A 26180-nucleotide genomic window follows, 5' to 3' on the forward strand; every position below is an offset into this window, starting at 1 on the left:
AAACAGAAATGCTTTTTGGCAAGATCATGCAGAGAGACATCTTTTACCGTCAGTGTTCCTTTTGGCATCGGATTAAAACAAAAAAAGCCTTGCAATCAATATTCAAAGTTGAATTTCCCCAGGATTTTCTGCAAATCTGCGCTTGGAGCATTTAATAACAATGATGGCTATGTGTGTGCGCTTCTTCAAATGTATAATGATAATAAATATTTGCCATTGTTCTGAGGGATGTGCCAGCCAAGAGAGCAAACGATTAGAAGGGCTTAGATGCCATGGGCCAGCTTTCAAAAGTGACTGGTGAGTTTTGGGTGCCTTGGTTTTTGGGTGCCGAGCTTGAGACTCCTTAAGGAGTCCTTGTGGCACCTTAAAGACTAACAAATTTATTTGGGCATAAGCTTTCGTGGGCTAGAACCCACTTCATCAGATGCATGGAGTGGAAAATACAGGAGCAGATATAAATATATGAAAAGATGTGAGTTGCCTTACCAAATGTGAGGTCAGTCTAACGAGACAATTCAGTTGACAGCAGGATACCAAGGGAGGAAAAATAACTTTTGAAGTGGTACGAGGACTCCTGGTTTTTGCTGATACAGACTAACCCGGCTACCCCTCTGAAACTTAAAAGAGGAGTGGTTGTTAGAGAGTTTTGAGCACCCACGCTCTGAAAATCGGAACCCTTTATATAGGTTGGGCACCTAAATGGAGGTGCTTGGAATAACTGATCTCTTTTGAAAATGTCAGCCCATAAGCCTGTCTTCCATTCATAAAGGAGATACAATAATTACCACAAGGAGAGCGTGAAATGAATACACCTTACTGGATTCTTCTGCTACCCCAAGGCTACTGGTAACATTAAAAGTGCATAGTACTTTTCCCCCCTACCTGGCAGTGCTCGCTGTACTATAGGTTCACTTTCCTTTTATACATTGCCCCATTTTAATCAACATTATGGCTAAACTGTGGCCTGCCTCTGTGTGGGTGCACAAGTGGGGCGTGTGGAAGGCAAAATCAGCTTTCCACCATACACCGCCATCTGCAACCCTGCTGGAGAGTGCAGGCCCTGCTAGCACCCTAATGGGAACGGGGAAGGGTGATGCTATAACCCTACATCATCTGGACCAGTCAGCTAAGCAGCCCTGCTGGAGAAAGAAACACAAGTTGTACTCCCTAGCAAGGGGATGATGGAGCTACTGCTCCAGCGTGTGATCCCCAGAAGTGACGCTCTAAAGATTAACATCTGGCCTCTTACCTTAGCTTTTCTTGTCTTAGCCTGCACTAGTAAATAATCCCCTAATTTGTCAATTCCTTGGATTTAGCATATTTGTAAAACAGATACATAGTTAGGATGTAAACGATCAAGATTGTAAAGGCAGGCGCGTTCCAGATGAACATAGCTATATAGCATTACGGTTTTCCGTACCCTCAATGCACATTAATTCCCACCTGCAGAAGGTATTAACAGCTCATGCAGAAACAGAAACTGAGTTCACTTCAGACTTTCTGAAGTCCTCTCTCAAGAAAATGCATTGAAATTGCCACCCACTCTCCGTCTGGCTGATTAAATAAAATATTGACCCTTTCCAAACACAATATTATCATTCCAAGCATAATATTATCCAGTAGTGTCCGAGATTGTTTCTACAGCTCTTAAAAATGAATTCACCTGGCACCCCCTATCTACTCAGATAAAGAAACAACATTGTGTGCTTTTTAAATAGGAAACTGATTACGCAATGGCTAAAGTTAATCCATAGAATAATTCTTTAACCTTTCTTCATAGTGAATATCATTTGCCTAATATTACTTCCGAATAAAGGAAGAAAAAATGCTCGTTTCCGTCCCTCCATTGTTACTTTTCCCTGTACAAAACCATTACTATTGGGAACCGTTCTTCAAGTTAACACACCAATTTAAAAAAAAGTACCCTGTTTTTGATGTGCAGTGAGTCTTGGCGACAAGTGGCAAAACAATGGCACACACAATAGCACAAACCATTCCTGTAACAAACATAGATTGCACCAAGAAGTAAACACACAGATTGAAATTCACCCCCTGCAGAGTCAGCACAAAGCTATGTTCAGCTTAAATCCACTTAAACCATATTTTAAAAGATTCAAGGAAACTTAAGTGGTGCATTGTCTTTCCACAGGCCTTCTGCACAGGGGGAAAAAATCACCTGTCATGAATATACTGGTCACAACTCCATTTTCGTTTTTGTTTTTTCCCCTCAAACCCACCTGGCTTAGAGGGCTCTAACTGAGGCTCTGAGCATCTGCTCTTCTCAGGGACCAGCCTTACATTTCTTTCCCAGTTCTTATCAGGTATTAATAGGGGTCGTTTTTCTTACTACATCACATGGACTGACTACAACCTTGTCATGTTAAAGTGACAGTTGCACCATACTGCTGATGGATATCAAATTGACATATCCCATCCTTTCTGCTGGGGTGCCAGGTAAGGACACATTCCCAGACAGCCAAAACTCCCCCAGACAGTACCAGCTATTAAAAAGGCTGCTCTGACTTGCTTGTATCCATTCCTTTCACTGTGCGAGTAGGTAAACTAAGCTGCTAAATCAGAGAGTGCATTTCCCAATTTAGATTTTTGGGAACAATGAACATTGCATATTGGCTTTCTTTTCCTGTAAGGGTGATTATTAATGATCAAAAATCTACATTTAAGCACATCTCAGCTATGATATTTATTTAGGAAAGGTTGTTTTGCACTGCTACATTTACATGGAAAGTCATTACTTATGATATAGTTAAAATCCGTATTAGATATAGATACAATTTATTGAATTGGATTTTTGGGACATACTATTTACAGTCAATGGCAATTTTTTTTTTTTTGGCGCATGTGTTTACATGCTAACTTTGAAACATCTAGAAGACTATTAGCGAGCTTGACAAAGTTTGTATTATTTGTGCAGAGACAAGACTTGGCTTCTTAGAGACCACGTAAAAGACAAAAAGACAATTTATTGCATTATAAACATGCCCTTTGAGCACGGTAAAATGGTTCAAAATAACTTTTTAAAAATTCAGACTGCAAACAGAATAATGAAGTAAGCTCAAATCTCATCCATTCTCACTCAAATTCTTGGAGTCTGACTATATAATCATTACATTTACATAAGTATAGAGGTTACATCATTCAGGAAGAGAGATGGCAGAAGCCAAAGCAAGCACAAATTAGACTATTGGCTCTTCTCCCTTGCTTGGGGCCATGAGAAGAAACTCTGCTAATGGATACATGTTCTCCTAGTTTTATTAGTTTACAACTGGTAACTAGGGAAGGTGTTGTGATGAGAGGATTAAATGGTATTGTTAGCCTCAAAGGTTTCATTCTTAATTGATGCCTTCCTATTTGACAAGGCTTTGTCACATGAAGAGTGACTTTTTGACCTCACTGGTGAACTCTTTGTGCCGCTGATTGTATGGAACTGAACTGGTGTTGCTTGCCATTGATATCCCGGTCTGAAATCGAAGTATTTGCTGGTTAATCTCTGCTGATGAAGGGGGGAGCAGCACTTGGTTCCTTGGTTTTACATGCTATTGATGATTTAGTAGCCTGTCTTCAATTATTCTTACCAAGGATGAATAAAAGTGAACTATGATGTCTGTAACTGCCTTGGTGCAAAAGTATTCAATATAAAAAGGTACCTCCCTCCAGCCCCACATCTCTCTTGTATAGTGAGCCTACTCATGTGCACACCATGTTTTGACATTCTGCGAACAATAGCACATCATTCAAAATATCTTTTGGATATTGTACTGCTTTTAGAGGAGTTCTTCTGCAAAGGACCTGGAAAACCAGGGCCCAGTGTGGGTGATCAATACATTGCTCCAAAGGACATGCCTGTGCTTGGAGATATTTATATGTGCTTGAATTTGTGCACCTTACAACTGAAGCCTGGGGAGCACAGTTTAGAGGTTAGATCAGAGGACTGGGGATTGGGAGCACCTTTCATACTACTGAGCGATCAGGCAAGCCATTTAACTAGCAGTATATGATACCTACACAGATATTCACACACCCAATCCCTTTATATCAGATTATTGTGGGATTAGTAGATTTAGATCCCAAAGCCATTTTAATACTTCTCTTCTTGGTTGAGGTGGGTATTCTGAAGATACTTTGGGGGAGAAGGTCAGATTAGATATTACAGTATGAGTTCATCTCCCTAAAGAGTCGAGGTGGGTGAAGTAATAACTTTTATTGGACCAACTTCTGTTGGTGAGAGAGAGACAAGCTTTCAAGATTCAGTTCTGTGTGAGCTCAAAAGCTTGTCTCGCTCAGCAGCAGAAGTTGGTCCAATAAAAGATATATTTCCTCACTCACCTTGTCTCTCTAATACCCCGGGACCAACATGGCTACAACAACACTTCATCTTCCTAGGTAGATATATAGGCCAATATATATCCTGGATAAGAAGGCTGCAATTCAGTATGAAGTATGATCTCTTCAACCTAAGCTCAGAGGTCTTAATACTTTAGAGCAAGTGTATGTCACTGCTGCCATTACCAGAAGATGTATGATCTCTCCTTATTTACTTACAATTATTACTGATCATCTTAACAAACAGGTTATCAATATACAAAGTGAGGAAGAAATTCATTTATATTATTCTGTCAATATCAAGGTCATTTCTATAACTAAAAAGGGTTGTGAACAAAAGATGGATGGAACATACATGACCGAAGCTAGCCATCTAATTCATTTACTTTACTCCCGATAGCAAAGCTTTATCTCTGATCTCCAGAACAACGTGTTTAACTTTTCAAGACAATTTTTGCTCAAGTAATATGGAACTTTGAATTGAAATATTATAGTATTTTGTAGTTCTGAAGCACCTTTCATCAGAGGAGCTCAAATCACTTTACCGTCATTGGCTTATTAAGCCTGAAAATCAGCTTGTAATGTTAGTATCAAAAGTATTATCCCTATTTTGCAGATGAATAAACTGAGTCACTGAAGAGGTGGAAACAAAATGCAGGAATCTTGCTGATTCTGATTCTTGCTCTAACCACTTGATAATGTGCCTTTCTCAGAGCTGGGGATTGAAAACAGAAGTTCTTCTCCTAGTTTTCTGCTTCTAGTCAAAAGACTTCTCCGGTTATATTGCAGTTTTTTATTTTTTTAATCAACATTTCTATTGAAATTTACTTTATCTTTTAGAAAATGAACATATATGAAGAGATGGTCTGAAAGAAAGTCTCCTCAGAAAAACTAAGTTAATTTGAGTTAAATTCAGAACTTCCCTTTTGTTTGTGTATGTATGTGTGTAACTTTTCTCTTCTTGGTCCTGACTGAAGTTCCAAAATACTACATGAAAGACTTTCTCTGGTATTCCTAGTGTAATTAGAATCAGGAATTACCAGTTACGTGATCCAAACTATAATCAAGTTTATTAACAGTGATTTCGCCATAGGGCCACTGTGCAATCCAAACTACACAAACCTCCTCAGTCTTCATAATTGTTCTGGAAATGTGGAAAACACTCTGAGATTTCAGGTACTTACTATATCTGGTCAGACCAGAAATATTAAAAAAAAAATGGCCTTTCCTTAATGAAAAAGACCTATAGGATGAAATCCTGGTCCCAATGAAGTCAAGGGGAGTTTTGATGAGGATTTCACCCATAGAATTTAAAAGGGATGACAACAATAGAAGTTACTCTAAAACCCTTTTCAATTTAATGCAGAATGAGATCCTTTCTATATGAAATTCTATAAAAGGGATACAACATTCTATTACATGCAGAAGGACTTTTTCATAAAGGCCATTGGGGAGGAGGTCCTTCTGCATCCAGACCCAGCCATACGCAAGGAATTCAGAGGAAGCCATGAAGCTGAAAAGAATGGGATTAGAGATCCTGAATTTTTTTCAAACCTCAGACATATTTTGGGTTCAGTCTGAGTTTGGGATAAAGGTTTTCATTGCTATTTGTCATCATGAGCACTGGTTTGTTCATTCCTAAATAAAATCAAACAAGGGACTGAACTGTCAACCTGGGTCAGAACCTCCTTGAACTCTAGAAACATTCCAGAGCTAAGTCCAGAGCTGAACTTTGTTCAAATAGACCTCTGTTTATACAACAGGAGATTCAAAAGCCCTCACACTTTGGCAGCACTCAGACTCTGATTCTGAACTTTACAGCTAAGGCCCACCTCTAAAGATGACTCTAACATCCTACAAAATAATTAAGATTAATACAAGAACTGATCAAGAAAATAGAGTCTCAAACTGAGTCAGAGCCACGCCTGGCTTCTCATTAAGCTCTCACTTCTTTTTCTGGGAAAATTTCCTTTCCATGTCTCGTTCAGGAGACACTTCTGTCACATTCCTCCTTTCTGTCCAGACTTCTCCAGTTTAGTAAAGTAACCAGATTTAGTGGGTTTATTTTAGTGCAGTTCCCTCCTGCACATATTATTATGTTTATCTGGGTGATTGCTTAGCTGGCAAGCCAATTATGTGGATACTCGCCCATAAACCTTATTTTCAAATGATTTCTTGGAATTTTAAGAGTGACCTTTTCATAACATTCAAGGGTTTCTGTCTGGCTGAATTTCAGCAAGACCGATGGGAAAAAAAGTTAAATAAAAGAAATGTGTTCCTTAATTAATTAACAGTGAGAATCAGACATTGGTTTGAGGGATGGAAATCCTGTAGTTCGCTAAAGCATACAGAACTGTAGTGCACAGAGTTCAGTTATACCAAATAACGTATGTGACACCTACCACACGCACTAAAAATAAATGTTTTTAATATTTCCTACATGGTATAATTGTCAATATTCACTTGGGGGAAAAGCTGAAGGCCTGATTATGTCACCCTTACATTGAATCATACTGTGAATAGACATATTCTAATCAATAAGACTATTCACGGAGCAAAGGACTACTCGCTGTGAGTGAAGATGGCAGAATTTGGCCCTTAAGATTGTAGGCCTGATCCAAATCCCACTTAAGTCAATGAGAGGCTTTCAGCTGAACTCAGTGTTCTTTGGATCAGGTCATATCTCTCTATCTAAGCACTTGAAATGTGACCTCCATTGTCATAAACTGAGTACTATCAGATTTCTCAAAACATGCAGTCAATCCAGTCAATGTTCTCCCCTTTGACTCATGATGCACTTAGAAACTGTTTCACAGGGTGTGGTGGGGTGGCTGCTCCACACAGGGAGAAGAAGGGGTTAAAATCAGCACCAGGGAGGAAAGGACTTATTGAGCCCACTTGGACCCCCCTTGCCAATGAGGAGAGTGGCTGGTATACAGACTACAGTTTGCCCCTGTGACGAGGGGCTGGACCTTGGACTGCAGTTGGCTGAGGCAAGTGGTGGGACGAAGGACTGCCAGTCCCCCAGAAGGGGGGAGATATTGGAGTGGGGGCACAGCCAGAGGACCATGCCCAGAAGAGGACACTGCGGTCTGGGGAGCAATGCGAGTCCAAAGAGTGTAGACAGCTGAGGGCAGGCGTGACACCGCTAGCTGAAGGCAGACTAGAAGGGCCGAGAGCTAATTCCCAGGACGGCCAGTAGGAGGTGTCGTGGTCGTGAGCCCCGCCCTGTCGATAGGCAGAGCGCAGGCCAAATCCAGATGGCAAAATCTTTTTATTTACTTATCATTATCGTTATTATTTTTTTATTTTCTTGTGAGTCTGAACCTTGACTATACCTTAACCAAAAATTTGGACCTTGACAAAAAAATAATTGACTACCCCTGCTATATAATAAAAGTTATTTTCTGTTCTTTTCCTGTTTTAATCATTAGCCGTCTTGGGCATGTTGCTGTGGAACAGCTCACATCAAGAGATGGGGCTTTTGTTTCATTCTGGAAGCAGTGAAGCTCTAACTTGCTCTGTATTTTGGGACTTCCATAGGTATGGGCCTACCACGTACAAATTTCATCCTAGCTCCAGAGCCCCTAAGGAGTACCGTCATTGTAGCAGGAAGTGGGTGTGGTTAAATGGGGGGGTTGATTAAACCTATTTTTAAATAGATTAAATAAGTGGCTCTTTAAAATGAGATTGGACTACTGAAAATGGAGGAATAGACCAGAATTTAGGCCACAAGTACCTCTGCTTCGGAGTAGCCTGAAAAGGCAAATGCATCTGTTGCTTGTATCCAAAGAATACATACAATGAATGAAATACTTTTTCTTTTAGCAAAACTGCCAAACTTCCAAGTGTGTTTCTCATGCTCATTAACACTGGACTTTAAGAACCTGATAAGAATGCAATATAAAATCAAACAGCCCCTAAAGACTGAGAGATTATATTTAATACCCTCCTATCACCAGCCTCTGAGTGCTTGGCAAGAGAAATGGTGACATTTACTAATCAGTACCCTCTCTTATTTGTCTTGGCTGAAAGTCTCAAGTCCTCAGCTTATTGAAGTTATTACAAATGCTCTCCATTAGATTGTGTTTTACTTCCTGGTATTTGCAGTAGAATTGGATCAGAGTGTCGTGGAGGAGATATGTCTTTAAAACGAAATGCAGGCATTCAGATACCATGCATGTAATTTGCATGTTTATTTTCTCTCTTGCAATCTTGTTCTTTAACTTATCCTGAGTGTTTGACATTCATTGTTTTCCCCATCGTCTGACCTTGACATTTTTTCACTCCTTTCTGAATCCACAGCCTTTTGTTTTGGGGGGTATCTGGTGTTATTTATTACTAGTACATGAATATCCTCTAATAGTTCATTTTTATAAAAGTGCAATTAGCCCCCCTGAAGGTTGCCAGAAGAGATACAGCCTGGGCAAGTGGCCAGGCAGGGTTGCTCCAAAAATGTGCTTGACCTGTCTTTAGCAGTGAGGTCCTTCTCCATGGCCTGCTCAGTCCTTGACGCCACTCTGTGTACTGGTTTTACTGATGTGGAAACCTGTTCAGCTAGAATTGGATTGAGACCACCATCTCCGTTTATATTGGTCACTAAATTCCTGCTAAACGGTAACAACTCTCGGACTTTGCAAACTCTCCTTTCCAATGGCAATGGGATATGCACATGCTTATCTGAAGGCAGAATTTATCCTTCAGTGTGATAAGCTCCTTGGGTATCCAGGGCCCCTGCTCTATTACGCCACAGGTTCATAGATTCCAAGGCTAGAAGGGACCACTGTGATCATCTAGTCTGACGTCCTGTATAAACAGGCCACAGAACTTCCTTCCCAAACTGTATCATGATATACCACAACTTTAATCAAAAGTGTCACAATGTTGCATATTTTAATGTTACATAATTTGATTATTACATATAGAATCATAACCTAAAGTCTCTGTAACTATTAAGTACTGGTGGTTAATTATGCTCTTTTTTTCCCCATATGCTGGTAGAAATTAGATGTCCCAATTCAAACCAATGTCATCTAAGTTGTTTAAGAGAAACAAAATGCTTTTGTTCCTGCGGTTGACAAAGAGTGAATTTGGCTTCAACTTCGACACATTATTATTCTAAATGAAACCAGACAAGTCTATCTGTAGACACAAATTCTAACTCAAGTGTCCCGTGTAGCATTTGGGTTATTTAGAGCCCTTCCCTGAGCAGAATAACGAATTCATGCTGTTCATCCTCAGTCATCCCACCCAATCAGGAAAGCAAATGCTGCCTCCCATCCCCGCTCTCAAATAAGTATCAAGAACATCTTTCCTCCATTTCCTCTTAATTTCAGGTACATCAGTTTTAAGTACCCAGAACAGGATATTGAAAAGTTCCTCAATTCAGCAGTGTTTCACAAACCCATTTGATGCAGAACATTATGGCTTTTCACCTGTCATTTGCCAGAAAATACTGCAAATCGCAAACACTTTTTATTTATGATGAACACCGGAAAGAACTATTAAAATAACATCAAAAGAGCTTGTTATGGTGCCCATCTTCCCCATCCTTTGTTGTGAAGTAATGTTGCCATGGTGACGTGTGTACAATAGAGATGTCCTAAGTCCTAGAAGTGAGTTTTAAAGGACTGCTCTGGTGTCTCACTACACAAGCCGTAGCATCCTGCTTAATGTCATTGCCAGGCTGCCTTCCTCACACTGTTCTGTTGGCCAGTTTTCACAAGCTTGTCCTGCTTCTTCTCCAGGGTCTGAATGTACATCAGGTGCAGAGAGGGTTGGGAGAAACTTTAACTTCACAAGTGCATGCAGTGATGAGTGGCATAAAATACTCAGCCACAGAAAATTTGAGCTGAAACCAGCAGCTCACGAGACAATCGAAAGTTGTCAAAGCAAAAACAAAAAGCAAACCTGATGAAAAGATGTTCCCGGGGATCAGAGGTCAGATTTAACTTTGGTATCTGTTTTGTTTCATAAAATGAGCACGATTCTCTGTTCAGGAGGGGATCCTCAACTCCCCTTCCCTCCAAATTGTACCAGTAGAATAATTCTTGTACGCAACGTTAGCTTTACAAGGTTGTGGGTTTTTTTAATCAATTCACTTTGTCCCTGTTATCATTTGATATCATTTATGGCCTTTCCTATAACTCTCCCTGGGAGGTCTCAGAGTGACCTTAATTTAAAGGAGCTCCTAGGCGAGGTCTTTGTATCTGCATGGTGGTGTATTTCTAAGTGAAGAATGGTGAGACAAAAATGACCATTAATCAAGGCAGTGTTTGAGGAACGTCAAGAGGCTCAGGTGAAGAGTGCAGCTTTGCACAGCAAGGTGAAAATAGACACCCATGTTATGGGAGATAATGTTTACACAGAAAGCGTCTGGATAGGGTTAATATTAAACCAACTCCTTCCCTGTCCGTATTCAAATAATGACAAGGACCTGAATTTGCCCTGTTGTGCCTAGGTATTGCAGCTCATCGTACGCTGTTTGGGGACCCCTGTAATTGCTAGGCTCAGCAAAGGGAATTAAGGGTATTTTTAGCTGTAGTTTTGGACTTCTTAACTTTGGTAACTTTTAAAGTTAAACTGTTAATTATTTCACTTTATTAAATAAGGAGGCAGTATGTTCCATTGGTTAGGGCAGAAGATTGTGATTCAGAGCCTCTAGTTTCTGTTCCTGGCTGTGCCACTGACTCACCCTGTCACCTTGGGCAACTAACCTGAATTCGGTGCCTTGGTTTGTCAGTCTGTAAAAAGGATGTTCCTTCCTCCCCAGGATGTTCTAAGGCTTACGTAATTTAACATCCCTTTTAACCTTTTAAAAAAACTTGGTTAAAAATCACTATGCAGGTTGCAAAGATCACCTACACATTTGGATCTGAATCCAAAGTTACGATCTGAGGGTTAAAATGTGGTGTTCCAATTTGGGTTTATGTCCAATTATTTATTAAATGCCAGAGAAAACAGGCAGAATAAGCAAAAATTTATCTAAAGTTGTGTTTCAAGTAGTTCGTCCCTACAGTTTCAACATGATTTTGATCCTTTTAAAAATCATTACAGTATATAAGGATCCAAAAGTGTTGGAAGTGTGCATATTTACTTCAGTTGACTTCAGTGGGTTTTGTATAGGGTTCTATAACTTTTTAAAATTGTGTGTGTGTGTGTGTGTTTTACAGAGAGTATATTTACATATTATCTAATATACAAAAACATAATAATAGATAGTAATGGAAGGAAGGAAGTGCACGATTGTTCACTTACTTTATAGAGTGACAAATGAAGTTCCATGCATAGAATTACATTCATACACCGTTACTGCACATATATAAAGTACGTTATAAACATAAGGACAGTTACTACAGCTCTGTAATAAGTGTTTTTTTAACATTAATATCTTGGCTGTCTAATAAATTTAACATAAAAAGGCTTTACACATAATGTCAAAAGGTACTAAACATCTATAAAAACAAAGATTTTTCTTTTGTTATACAAGTGCCAAACTACTGGATTTTTGAACAGATCAGTTTTTTGGTTTTCTTTCTGTATCTGAAAATCGGCAAACTATTTGAACATTTTAATAAATACAGAAAATAAAGGCGGACAGCGGTGGGATGCTTTTATCAAGTTGTAGAGATGAGGATGAGAAACGATGGTTTTGCCAGTGATGTGAATGACTATGAAGATTCAGGGTCAAATTCTGAGCTCTGTCACTGTGAATCCTGAATAACTCCAATGATCGCAGTGGGGTTACTGAGACTGACCCTGAGGCCCAGATTTTTAAAGGTATTTAGGTGTTGCCACTCTGTGTGTTGTCTCTTTTGAAAATGAGACTTCAGCTCCTAAATCAGTTAGCTGTTGCACCACTGAGTGCAGCAGCGCCTAAATACCTTTAAAAATCTGGGCCCAAAAGGCCAGGCTTTCCACCAGCCTTTGGATAGAAAGATATTTTCTTTATGAAAGAGACAGAAATCGGGTAGGGGAGGGGAGAGGGGGTTTTGTTTCTTATTTTTGTTTTTGCAAAGTGCTGTGTATCGCTACTTGTCTAGTATCATTTGGAGGTGAAAAAGAAGAGGTCTCCTTGTGCACTTCCAAGGAAGCCACTATTTAACCAGAAAGATAAATCAGAAAAATTCAAGGCAGAGTGGCCATTGACTGTGATTTAAAGTGAAAGTCCTTGTATGTGTTAATGCACTAAAACACAGACAAGTATATAGTTGGAAAGGACATCCATTTTTGTGCACCAGGAGGAAGGGAAAATAATAATTGTACCCTTCTTTGCAGTGACTGCTAGAACTCAAGTGTCCTAAATGCTGTCAGTTTCTCCATGAGTATGAAGGATTTGTAGTACAAGGCAAAAGTTCTAGATGGGGGAATGATTAGAATTCAGCTGAAATGGATTTTGGCATTTTATAATTGAGGGCTATCTCCTGAAAGGTGCTTGGCACTCTGGCCCCAATCCAGCAAAAGACTTTGTGTGTGGTCCTATTAACTTCAATGGGGTTACTAACATGCTTGAGTGCTTAGCTGGATCAGGGTCAGAGCCCTCAGCACCTCGTTGGATCAAGCCCTAAAAGAATAATTAAAGTTTGAGATACCTAGTTTGCTTTAGGTCCCAGCAGGGATATCTTCCTCTAAGCCAGCCTGCAGAAAGGGAGCAGAGAGTTGGTACAGAGGGTGAATACCTTAGCCATCTTCCTGGTGCAGGGCAGAATAGGCAGCTGCCTGACCAAATGGGATGCACTTTGGTAGTGTGAACCCCCCGGCTAGTGCATGTTGTTTAGGGTTACCATATTTGAACATTCAAAAAAGAGGACACTCCGGGGGGGGGGAGGATTTGCTCACGCCACCCCCCCCAGCCCAGCCCCAACTCCGCCCCTTCCCCGCCCCATTCCAACCCCTTCTCCAAAGTGACCGCCCCAACTCCGCCACCTCCCTGCCCCATTGGACCCCTGCCCCGAATCCCCGCCCCAGCCCCGCCTCCTCCCTTGAGTGTGCCGCGTTTCCCATTCTCCCTCCCAGCCGCTCGAAACAGCTGTTTCGTGGCACAAGTGCTGGGAAATAGGGGGGGAAAGCAGGCACTCTCAAGTGATCAACATTCACTTTCTTTCTCAAATGATCAACTCTTCTCTGGGGAAAAATAATAATGGCAAAATCCCGGATGTTTTTAGATATTTAAAAATTCCTCCCAGACGGTGATGGGGGTGACATCCCCAAAAAGCTGACATGTCTGGGAAAATACGGACGTATGGTATTCCTAATGTTGTTAGTCAGTTGCAGGGTAGGCCATTTCCCTTAGGTGACAGACAATGCTGTTGGGACTATAGTGCACTAATCGATACCTTAATGGCATTCAGTGCAAGGTTAAATCCTGCTCTGGTGTATATGGAGAGGCCTACTGTGACCTTCCTCACTAGCACATCACAGATTCTTTTAAGAAATGTATAACCAATTGAAAGAAACTGGTCCTGTTATGGCTGATTGCATGAATCTGTCATTTTATTCATAGTTTCCTAGTATTGTGTTAAGATAGTAAATAGTTGGGATACTAGAATTTAATTGACCTGAGCCTACATCATGGTCCCCATTGCAGACTTTTATGCTCAGGTGGAATCCCACTGACTTTAGTGAGGTTCTGCTTGGGCACAGGAGTCTGTTCTCTGGATGGGGCCTAGGTTTATAATTGTGTTTTCAGAATTTTCTACTGATGTCACAGAATCATAGAATATCAGGGTTGGAAGGGACCTCAGGAGGTCATCTAGTCCAACCCACTGCTCAAAGCAGGGCCAATCCCCAATTTTTGCCTCAGATCCCTAAATGGCCCCCTCAAGGATTGAACTCACAATCCTGGGTTTAGTAGGCCAATGCTCAAACCACTGAGGTATCCCTGCCCCCCAAAGTCTGCAGCGCAAAAGCATGTAGAAGAATCCTACTTTAGTTGTGATCAAGGCTCCTATGCTTATGTTTAGAATCTGATTCTTCTCCCTTGGTTGAAAGGTATTGAATACATAATTGCAAAGTATCATTATTATGATTGATATAGTTAAGCGTACTGTGCCTTGGCATGTTGTTGTGAAGAATGCTGTAGTTCGCACATAAAAGTTGCAGTTGTGGTTTTCATAGTTTAGATAATCATAGATGGCAGCACTTGAGCATATGCTCAACTTTATGCATATACTTAAATCCCCTTGACTTCAATGGGATATAAGCACATGTTTAAGCGCTCTTCCTGAATAGCAATGCCTTTCTGTATAAGGACCTTAGTTAGTAAACAGCTGAAGATGTTGATAAAGAAAAAAGCATTTAGAAAAAATGTACAGGACAGCTTTGATCTCTTCATTTGATGGAAACATTCGATAAATTCTACACTATATTACATGGTTGTAAACCTGTAGGAAATACATAAGAATCAGTATTTGATATGATATTACGAGGAGAGTTTGGCCCATTATATAGCTTCTTCACCCTAGAATTTGCTGAATATGTCACACCATGCCCATTTCAGATTTTTGTTTTAAATGACAGTTTATCTGAGCTCAGGGAATGAATGGATAACATTACTATTTACATAAGCTCATTGTGATCTGTCTCAGTAATGTAATCAAATTAGGGTTAACTGCAGCTGGAGAATGCCAGCTTGTAAACTGTTTTTCAAAAAGAATCACATGGCGTTACTTGACATGTTTAGTATACATTTGGGAGGCTTTGCAAAAATTATAGCACATCCCTAACTAATGTAACCAAAGTCGGGATTCTGCTGCCATCAATTCCCTAAATCCAGGAAATGAAATCCGGTGGAGTTCTTCAACAATTGGAGGAGTGATACCTCCAAACAGATTCCTGTAACAAAAATTTTTCGGACATGGCTGCTGCTGACATGTTGCCTTTCTTTTGGCTAAAAACAACATAACAGTTGATAGAAAAAGCATATGCTGTAAATTTTGAGTACATTTATGAACATCTGTGTTAACTGCAGAATTACAGCCCTCTGTGCGTGTCAAGCACTGCATTTAGTATTATGGCATTCGTATAAAATGAAGTCCAGCCTGAGCTAGAATTACCCAAGGGGTGGATTTTCAGTTTTGTTGTTGCTAACAGGCATCCTTTATGATGGTACTTTTCGTATTGTTTGTATGATTATGATGGATTATTCTTATCTGTGTTACAGTAGTACACAGAGAGCCCAATTAAGATCAGGGACCCTTTTTCCTACAAACACATTGGGTACATTTACACAGCAATTAAACACCCGTGTCTGGCCCATGTCAGCTGGCTTGGGTTGTTGGGCTGTAAAATGGCAGGCTAGATGTTCGAGCTCTGGCTGAAGCCTGGGCTCTGGGACCCTCCCACCTCACGGGGCCCAGAGCTTGGGATCCAGCCCAAGCCTGAACATCTGCACCACAATTTTGCAGCCTGAGCTCTGTGAGTCCAACTCAGCAGATACCGGCCCAGCGGCAGGTGTTTAATTGCTGTGTAGACATACCCAGAGTAAATGACCGCCCCTGCCCCTAAGATCTTGCACTCTTTAAACACACAAATTATTATTATTGCCACAGTACAACTGGAGAAATGAGGTGTTTAGAGATTAAGGGACTTGTCCAAGTCACAGAGGAAGTCTGTAGCAGATCTGGAAAGTGATCTCAGATTTCTTGAGTTCCTGTCTATTGTCTCAACAACAAGACCATCCTTCCACTTTAAAGTCCTTTGTAAGAATTAACTAATCTAGCCTCAAAATGCACGTAGAAGAGAGGAAAGTATTACCTAGAGATTGGACCCAAACCAAATCTCAGATGCTAAAGCATTGTTTCCCACTCTTGAATTCTGGAGGAGGTTCAGATCTGGATCTTGATTCAGTAGCTTATTGCTCTATAACGAGTAAAATCAACCCCCCCAGATCCAACAATAGGAACTGTGGAAAAATTCAAATTAGAACCCAAATTTTGCAGCTTAGTCTATCAGAAGTATTGTCATCCTGTTTTACACAAGGCAGCTGGCTTATCCAAAACTAGAGCTGGTTGGAGAAACTTTGGCAAAACAGGCAGTTCTGCTGAAATGAAAATGTCTCACAAAATCAGTTGATTTTGACAGAATTTCATTTAGGAAAAAAACTAGGGGAAAAAAGTTCTGACAACATCAGAGTGTCTTGTTTTCAAATTTTTTGAATGAAAAGCTTCAGTTTTTCAGTTTTAAATGAAAAGCTTTGTTTAGAAGATTTTTAAATTTTGTATTATATATCGTAATACAAAAAATTTAAAAGGCAAAATTGAAGTGAAAACATTTTGATTTTGTTGAAATGAAATGTTTCCATCAACCCAAAACAATTTTTTCAGAATTTTCCTTCACGGTGAATTTTTTTTCACTCCCGTTTGAAACAAGCCATACATAAAAATCCTAAAATCCTTTGCAAAACAGAATTTACCTCCTCTGCACAGATTTATCCAAAACCATAAAGGAAAGTTGTGTATGAGTTGGGATTCAATTTCAGGAGTTCCTGACTGAATCATGTGTACAGAGCAAGTAACAGGGTGGGTCTGTCCCATGTTAGAGTGAGCAGGTACTGGAGTCAATCACACCCTGTTCCAGATGTTCTGGAGCACATGTGGGGAGAGAGGAAGTGGTCCTGGAATGATAAGTAGTGTCTGGGTGTTTCAAAGTGACTGTTTCTTTAAGGACATGGGATAAGGAGCCTTGTGGTGCAGGGTCAAGCAAGGCTCCCCTCTCTCGCAGTCATGCAGGATGAGTTCTGGGACAGGATAGTTTATCACCTGTTTCTTCCCTCAGAAGAGGAGAGACACCTCTGAGCAAGGAGGCCTGCCTGCTGACCTCTCCCAATCCAGAGAAGAATGGAATTCATCAGGAGAGGTCAGCTGAGGGAAGCTGATCCAGGTCTGCAACTGGCAGGAATCAGCATAGCCCCAAGGAGGCGAACTTTGAGACTCCTCTGTTAGGAGGAGAAGACTTTGGAAGAAAGCTACTCAGGAAGGAAGGACTGGATGGAAAATTTGTGTTTGAATTTTGAAAGGGACTGTAAAGAGAAGACAGACCCTCAGGGATGAGGGGCCAGGCCCAGCTTGAGACTGGTATGAAGACTCTGTGGGGGTTTTGTTTGTCTTTTTGACTAGTGTACCCCAGAAGGGGTGGATTTTTGTTAAACAACTTTAGCCAGAGGACCAAGTCACTGGTGTAGCCAAACCAGGTTGTGGGCATTTTCAAAGATGCCCTAAGAAGGAGAAAAAAAGGCAGGGCAACTGCAGAACCATCAAGGCCATGCTGGGGTGAGCACTCAAGAATGGCAACCCAATTAGAGAGCACTAGAGCACATCCCAACTTGCACTTAGTTCTCACTTTTTTCTGTTCATTTATGGTCAAGTAAAATCAGTGCAATATGTCCTCTGAATGGGTCAAGAAGATTGCTCCGACATTTACAATCAATAATATTTTATGGTACTTTGCATATAATAGCAAGGATTTATTCATCTGAGTGTGTCACTGTTTCACAAACAAATTAAGGCTCATCTGATTGGTGTATTCAAACTGTCATACAGAGGATCACACTGGAGTATAGAGAGTTTAGTGGCCTCATTCTCAAAGGGCATTGAGGACCATTACTTCCCAGTGAAGTTAGTGGGAGCAGTGAGGACTTAGCACCTTCGAAGATCAGGTTGTTCCAACGCAGCTCAGTGGAATCTGCTTGTAACGGTGCATGTTAAACTATTTAACTTTCAGCATATTGGGTGGCTGATTTCTCTTCACGGTTTTTTTTTATATTGCTCTAGTGTTCACCTTTCACACTTGTTTGCTTTTAGCTATTTTCCAAACCACAATTTCAGTGTCTATTAAAAGTTATGTAAAATATAGAAAGAGTTAGAATTCTTAATATTTAAAATATGACATGTTGTTATTACAGCTGAGCTCAGAAACATTTGCCAACATTTCTGAGTTCAGTAAATGGGTCAGTCTCACCTGCCTGGGTCAGAGAGGCCCACTAACTTCAGGCCAGGTCCTCACCTGGTGTAAATTGACATACATTAATAATAATAATTGATGTAAATTAGCTATCAGAGCCAAGTGAATTTACACCAACTGAGGGTCTGTTTTGTTTTAAAAATGGAAATTTTTCTCTAAAATGTGTAACATTTCTCATTTTGATAACTTTAATTTCCATCTCAGTTTTTTGTACTGTCTTGCAGCTCCGGCTGACAGCCAGGATGGCCTGTGACATTGCATTTAGGGTGTAATCCTGCAAGGTGTTGAGCATTCCAGCCCCACACGAGCACTGAAAAAGCACTGTTTAAAAAAATGCCATAAGGTTACTCCCAAAACAATTTTTAGCAGAAAATTGTTAGCAATCGAATGTACCAGATGCTCTACTTTAAATGTGTGAGTAGTCCCATCAAAATCAATGGAATTTCTTAAATGCTATGTTGAATTGGAGCTAGAGTACTGGCTCAAGCTTTAGCATGCCTACCCTAATGAATCTTTACAGCATTTTATAGAACTTGAGTACTTAACCTGCCCATCTGCCTGCTTGTCTATATCTAACCTTCACCATCACCGAAGTGCAGTCACTCTGAGGCAGAATCCTGGGGCAGTTCTCTTACCACCTACTGTTTAAAAAAATGCCATAAGGTCTTTAATGAACAGAAGTGGGTTGGAAAACCCTGATGTTGGATCTCACCTGGAAGAGATTGCCAGCAGCTCATTCCTCCAAACACATACCATACCCGTCACCAAGCCTGTGCTGCTGAATCAAGGGAAGCCATCATTAATGGTGTGCAATCCAATCTAATTCTCTAGAGTGCTGGAACAATTTTCATAGCAGGGGTGCTGATGATGGAAACCATGTTTTTGATATTTGGTATTACTACTTCAAGGTAGTTGGTGTGGTAGCACCCCCCACTACTCCTAATTCCAGCAGCAATGCATGGAGACCACTGTGATTTATTTCTTCTCTCTCCAATGTTAGCATCTTAAGTGTGAGGATTTCTCTCGCAGATATATTAGGATCTTCTGCAGACTTAGCTTAATTATTTTCCAATACAGTATTTCTTTACATCTAATTGATTTTTTAGACAGAATTGTGCTGCTGTACAGCATATTGGATGCCGGTGGTTACCTGGCTTCTACTCCAGAAATGACTGCATCACCACCTCTGGATTTTCCACTGCGTTCCATCTTCTCTGTCTGTACTCTAGGCAGGATGCTTTTTGTGCCTTTTTGTGTGTGTGTGTATCAAATCTAAAGAAATATTAACTAGAACAGTTGAACATTTTCAATGAGATATTTTTGTGAGGAAAAACTTGCAAAATTTCTATCTGCTCTAGAATAATAATAATATCAGTCAGGCTGGTATACCTCCAAGTACATAAAGTATTTTGAGATCCCTTGGTATGGGAAGTGTTTTATGAATGTACACTGTGGCTTGAGTGGAATGCTCTGAACTGGGACATCCCATTGATAAACCTGTCTTTCTTACTAAGCCATCCATTTAAGAGGCCAGACTATTTTGAAAAAGTCTTAACAATGAAGTAAACTATTGTACTGGATAAAAATATAGGAACAAAATAGTATATATGGCTTTCCACCTTTATTTTGTTACCTTTTAATCTTTGTTATACTTTGTTATTGTTTTGTTATACTTATTATTATAGATTTTAATATCATTGTTTATGTTAAATGTTACATATTATTTAAAAACAGGATTGAGAACCTTACAGCTAGCTAGAAATCACTAAACCCTTGGCACTCGTCAAATATGCCCCCAAGAAGTGGAATTTATGCTAATATTACCCTGCTTAGTTATTGACTTCAGTAGGATTTAAGCATTTGCTTAAGTGCTTTGCTGAATTGGGGCCTGAAGCAGCAGTCTTAACCACTTACCAATTTTAGACTAATTTAATTCGATGGGAAACATCCCAGAATGAAGTGACTGCTCAAGTCCAGCGCAGTGTGTTTTCATAGTAGTAGTACTGGTGTGAGTATTGTATCTAATTTTGAAAATGTCTACACAGGTTTGCTGCATTCAAGGACTCTGGCCTTTACACCCAGTGATGTTCTTTTTTCATTGCAAATTGACTTATTGTTGTTTTTATTGTTTTACAGCAAGTACTGACTGATCCTGAGGTGGCATCCCAAGAGGGCTGTATAAAAAAGGTAGGAAAAGATTTAATCTTCTCCAAGTTGTGTTCGTTACTTGGCTTTGTAAGTATCTTGACAGTTTTCCATTTTCATTTGAATACAAATGTGTAATAAATGTATGAATCAAAAAACATGAAAAAGGCTTTCAGAGCTTGGTTTTGTACCCCTAGTTTTATTTGGGGGTACTTTTATGAGTGATTTGTGGATCCAGTACTTATGTAAAAGGAATCTTTGTTACAGTTATAGCCTAGGCAATAGCTGTTCAAACCTGGAAACCCCATTTTCCAGTGAAATGATGTTTGTCCTTACTTCTAAGTAGAAGTCAGTTCACCATATGATGTTTATTTGAAATCAAAGGGATCTGGTATGCATGAATAAAAGAACAGAATTTAACTAGTCTTATGTATTACCAAGCTTTTCCTCAGTTTGTGACATCTTAAATTATATTTCGAGAGAAAATCTGGTTTCAAGTGTATTTTAGCTGTATTATAATTTCTATAAATGTCTATACTGTAACTGTTTGACAACCCCATAAAGTATATGTCAGTAGCCTGTCTAGTATTTTGGTCAGGATTATTTTAAATAACATAAAAATAACATTCTTTCCACTGGTATCTTTGGTTAACGGTATTATAAGATAAAGCATAGCAAGTCACATTTGATTATAGCCTACCTAGATGCCCATAAGAGGGGTAGCTTATCCTTGTTTGAGTCATGAGTTGGCTTTAATTCCTTTCACGTTATTGTCTTATTAGAAATAGACACACATGAGATTCAAAAGTGTCAAATATTTTAAGTTGGAAAACTGCAACAACTGCCATTTTATTCACCCATTTAGGCCATCTTAAATACCATTTCTTGGCTCTGAAAGTTAAAAGAAAACACTTGTGCAGTTCTGCCAAACATAGTGAAATCTAATACTTGTCGGGCTCCGGAGTTAGTTTGAGAACAGATATTTAGACACATCTATGTCCAGTATGGACCATTCTATTCTCACCAGGTTGAGCAAAATAAGCTTTTATTTTGGAAGCTAAAGTTTCCTCTGTGAAATGTCTTTTGACCATCCATTGACCTTGCAAGAGGACCTATAGCAATAGTGCTGAACTTTTTACCTTGTTGATCTCCATAACTCATTTCATGTTCGTCTGTGCCTCAGTGGGATCCTTTTGTCTGAGCAGACATGGTGACCAGGTGGCAGGTTCTTATTATCCTAACCCACTTATCACAAAGATGGAAGTAAATTCTCCATGGCCCAGGGACTGCTCAGCTATTTCTATCTGGTAGTCTTTAATTACAATATCGCAAATCCACATTCAACCTAAAAAGAAGGCTTTGAACAAAGGAAGAGTAGGAGGAGACATTCAACAGATATCTTCAGATGTAAAAAAAATAGCATCTTCAAAATTCTCTTACTCTAAATGTAACACCGGACAATTATGATATTTGACAGAGGGACTGCCACTGTGACTTTTTCTTCTAAATGCATTGTAGAGAAGCACTAGTGGGAGTTTATGAGGTGATAAATTTACTGAAGGATGGGCAGTAGGGTTTTACAGCCAGGGTGAAAAAGGTCAAAGCAGTAAGGTAAAGAGTTCAAGTCTAAACTTAATGGCTTGTGAAAGGACCATTGCTGGACAGTTTTTCAGCTGGGGGAGGGGGGGAAGAATGAATGAAAAATAATCTTGTATGATTTTTGCAGCATCAGGACAGGGCTGTATGGCTTAATTTTGTATATCAACATTTCACTCTGACAGTGCAAGAAGCCCTTGGAGGAACATTTCAGTTCCCAAACTTGTCGAATCATTAAATTGCCATACCCAATGGGATACACACTTTTCTGGGGTTTGATTTCCATTTAATCCTCTTCCTTTGGAGGCATGCTGGAGGACAGGAATGTGGCTCACTCCCCATCCAGCCACCAAGACAGATGTGAATGGAGTGGGTGGGCCAGTCCAGGCTGGAAACAAGGGAAGTCAGAACCAAGCAGTGGTAGCATTGTTTGGAAATGAGTCAGTTGGGTGGCTGTTGGATCAAAGGTTCTGAAGGGGGCAATAGCAGGGAACATAAATAGGGAGTGAGAGAAAGAAGTGGAGGAGAGGGAAGACCTGAAAAAAGGGAAAGCTTGGAGGGAAGACTGACAGAATTGAAGTATAGTTGGAGACACGTGAAGTTTGTTTAGTTTAAACCCTCAACATCATTTTTCCTGGTTAAATCACCAACTGGAGGAAATGTTCTACTTTCTGTTGGTCCCTTTCCATTAATAAACTGTTAGTGAAATGCTCAAGAACTTTACTTAGAGGACACTAGTCTATAGTATAATAAATAAAGGCTTCATTTAGCTTGGGGTAAAATAGAAATTAACTCAGACTGTTTTTTTTAAGGTTCAAATAACTTTTTCACAATATGTTATGGCCTCCACATGTCTGGGTTCTGTAGCTGCTAGAAGTAGAAGTGTCAAACTAACACTAGAAGGCTGATTTTTGTGGTGGTACTGGACTCACAGGAAGCAGGAAGTCCCAGGAATCTAATAAGAGGACCTTTTCCCATGAGGTTTCCAGCCCAGTTCTGTGAAATCTGTAGATTCATATAGTTCACAGAATAACTCAAACTTCTAAGCATGTGCATCCCAGCCAAAGTGAACTGCCAAACATTTTTGTATATTTGCATATTGTTAGCTTTGATTGCATTGTGCCAATACATGGTTTGGATTATTTTTTCTGGAGGTTGAAGTATTTGCTTAAAGAGAATCAGGTAAAGTTCACATTTCTTTAGTGCACTGCATATATGCCATCAGGTAGGTCACACACATTTTTATCTGCATAGATATAGATATTTTCACAGATTCCCAAACACATTTTCAAGAACATCTTCCCTGATTAAATCTGCTGCCCTCTATTTTATTTTTCTTAAAGGGCAGCTCATGTGCTTTTTGTCTGCATTTTCCAAGCTTTCTCACTGCAGATAATACATCTAAAAACCAGCTTTGTATCATTATCATTTTGATTTAACTTTGAGCAGGAGATGAAAGATAATACTCCTTGTTCAGATAGGAAATGATGCCAATGTCCATTGCATGATGCTTTTATTTCTGATGGGTAATGCTACTTGTATTTAACTTTGCTCTAAAAGTCACTTTGGATGAACATTTGAGAATCATGCTGAGAGAGGCTCCGGGTATAGGGCTCCCAACCAACCTCTTCTGGATGGACTGTTTTTCTAACTGTGGTGACAAGAGACCTCAGGGACTTCTCTCTTCAGTAGACTCTCTATTTAGTCTCTGTTTACTTAGAGGGAATAGCCTAAGGGGCTACTGGAGAGAAAACATCTGTGGGAGATAATCTATAGAGTTATCTATCTATCACTCTTGTCGACCCTGTCTCCCTTGAGAGCAAGCTGAGAGACTTGTAATAAAAAGGCATCGCTGAAGAGGCTTTAGGGACAAATAAAGAGACATGTTAAGGGCCAGCTGAAAATGGATAGAAGACATTATTAAAGCTCAATAGCCATCTTATCAAAATCCAATAGGATAGACATTTGGCAAAAGGTTTAAAATTTATTCTTTGACTTTCTGGAGAACTTGAATTTATCCATTAACAAGCCTGTACTACACAGAGAGAGGGAGATACCATCAGCTTTAAAAGAGTTAGATTCAATCCAGTATTTCTATATATATATATATATATATATATATAAAAATAAAAACCCACCTTTTCTTTTGTCCTTTTTTGACTCACTGTATTTTATATTGCAAAATGTAAGAAGCTGTTAATACAGTACAGATGGAAACAAAATATAATCTGAAAGTAACCCTTTTTTCCAAAGTAAGTAACTGATAGTCTTGAACATTGTTTAGAGAAAACTCAAACTGTCTTAGCTTTGGAAACCTTGACCATCTAGAAAGTGTAACATAACACAAAGTACGCTATATAAGTGGAAAGTTGTTGGTAGTGGGCTTTTTTAATTAAAAATTAACTTAGTTTCATTGCTGCAAATGTGAACCAGGATAGACCTATAAATCTCTCTAGGTTTATTATTGTGTACAAAATGCTACAGGTCACAAAAACCATCTGATACTTCAGAAACACATTGTTCAAACTGGATGATTGATTGATAATTATGATAATTTGTGAAATGATTATTTGGGTATTATAACCATAGCTTGTCCCACTGGGTTGCTGTGAAGACATTTTCTATAGCCTGGGCCATCAGAAATGGCCTCTGGTAACAAGGGATATGGAAAGGTCTCGTCAGTCTCTCCCAGCGGGATCTCTAGGGCTGATGAATGATGACCCAGAGGAGTAAGAAATCAGACTTCAATAAGCAGTCAGGAAGGTAGTTAGGGAAGAGCAGGGGAACTGTTAACTGTCTTTTGTGGAGCAATTACTAGCTAGGCCATTCAGCCTGAGGCCTATGCAGGGTCTATCATAATATTAGATACTCACTGAGAGAGTGACTTAAAGATTTTAACTTGAACTGTTTAATGTTCATGGATTCACAGCATTTCGCATTAGTCTACTGTACTGCACAGAACACTTTATCACTACATTATTTATTTATTTATTTACACAAACACACAGAGAAAGTGAAGAGTGGATTCCCTGAAACTGTCAAAAAATCCCCAAATTGTAGTGACATTTGTTTTAATTTATAGTTCCATTAATTGAGCCACTAACTGCATATGTTTAGGATAAGTGTGATCTGTTAGAAAGGTCGTTGCAGTGCTTATGGAAAGGGTGCAGACCAGAGAATAAATGTAATTATTTCTAAATTGTGATACTGTCGGTCTCTGTGTTTATCTTTAGCTAGTGTTTTTATCTCTATCCACTCATAAAAAGCATTAATCCAGCAATAGTTCAAAGCCAATTCTATGAGGTGCCTGAAACCAGACCTTGATGATGTTTCACAAAACTATATTGGAGTGAATAGCAATATCCAGTGGTCATATCTAAAATCCAGTTTCAACACGATCTCTGCCTTAGAGGTGCTGTTTCTTAAGAACTTTAATTTGCTCGTTTTATAGGTTATATCTTTATGAAATAGAAGTATGTTTAGCTGCCACAAACAGAGGCAGCTTTGAGTTGATTTTTATAATCTTTTCTTGAATAGACTTGCGTCATTCCAATAAGCCCTGGACAAAGGAGGGAACAGTTGTCTGAGCGTCTTTTTTACAACATTTCTCTCTTTCCATTGTTAGAGGGCTGCTAATAAAAGAACCAGGAGTCCATTAATTCAGTGAATGAACATATAGTAAAGTCAGTTCCCTCTTGAGAACAATAATGTTGAGGTCAGCTTAGGTTTCCATGGAAACTAAGTACTAAGAAGTTTGCATCCTTGATTTTGTTGAAATGAAGCATGTAAAGTAAAAACGGTGTAAAGCAGCCACAGAAAAGTCAGAAAACTAAGTGTTGGTCAAATACCTTTGCACTGCTAATGCTGTAGATTTAATTTCTCTGATTCAATTGTCCGATTAGTGCTGTAACTGGGGGAAAGGGGCAAAAGGGGGGGAGGGTGAGTCAGAGAGAGAGAGAGAAATATTTCTGTGAAGAGGCTTTTTTATTTTGGTAGTTAAATGCATAAATCAGGTCAAGTTAAGAAGACCCGCCATTGTTAATATTTCTCTGTTCATATCTCCATCTCCAGTACGCTCAAGTGAACTCTAACCCCATGCAGTGCAAGAACATGTGAACTCCGCACCTTTGGAACAGTTT

The 26180-nt window shown here is 39.5% G+C and overlaps 1 protein-coding gene across 1 annotated transcript in view; it reads left to right on the top strand.

Annotated features, from left to right (window-relative positions):
- PRDM16 (PR/SET domain 16) overlaps positions 1-26180 on the top strand; it is a 433122-nt gene that overhangs the window by 198660 nt on the left and 208282 nt on the right. The window contains exon 3 of the mRNA XM_084651921.1: positions 20437-20487. Within this exon, the coding sequence (XP_084508047.1) occupies positions 20437-20487 (51 nt within the window). The remainder of the gene's footprint in view (positions 1-20436; positions 20488-26180) is intronic.

This window comes from Lepidochelys olivacea, assembly GCF_965140295.1.
Source record: "Lepidochelys olivacea isolate rLepOli2 genome assembly, chromosome: 18".
Taxonomy (NCBI): domain Eukaryota; kingdom Metazoa; phylum Chordata; order Testudines; family Cheloniidae; genus Lepidochelys; species Lepidochelys olivacea.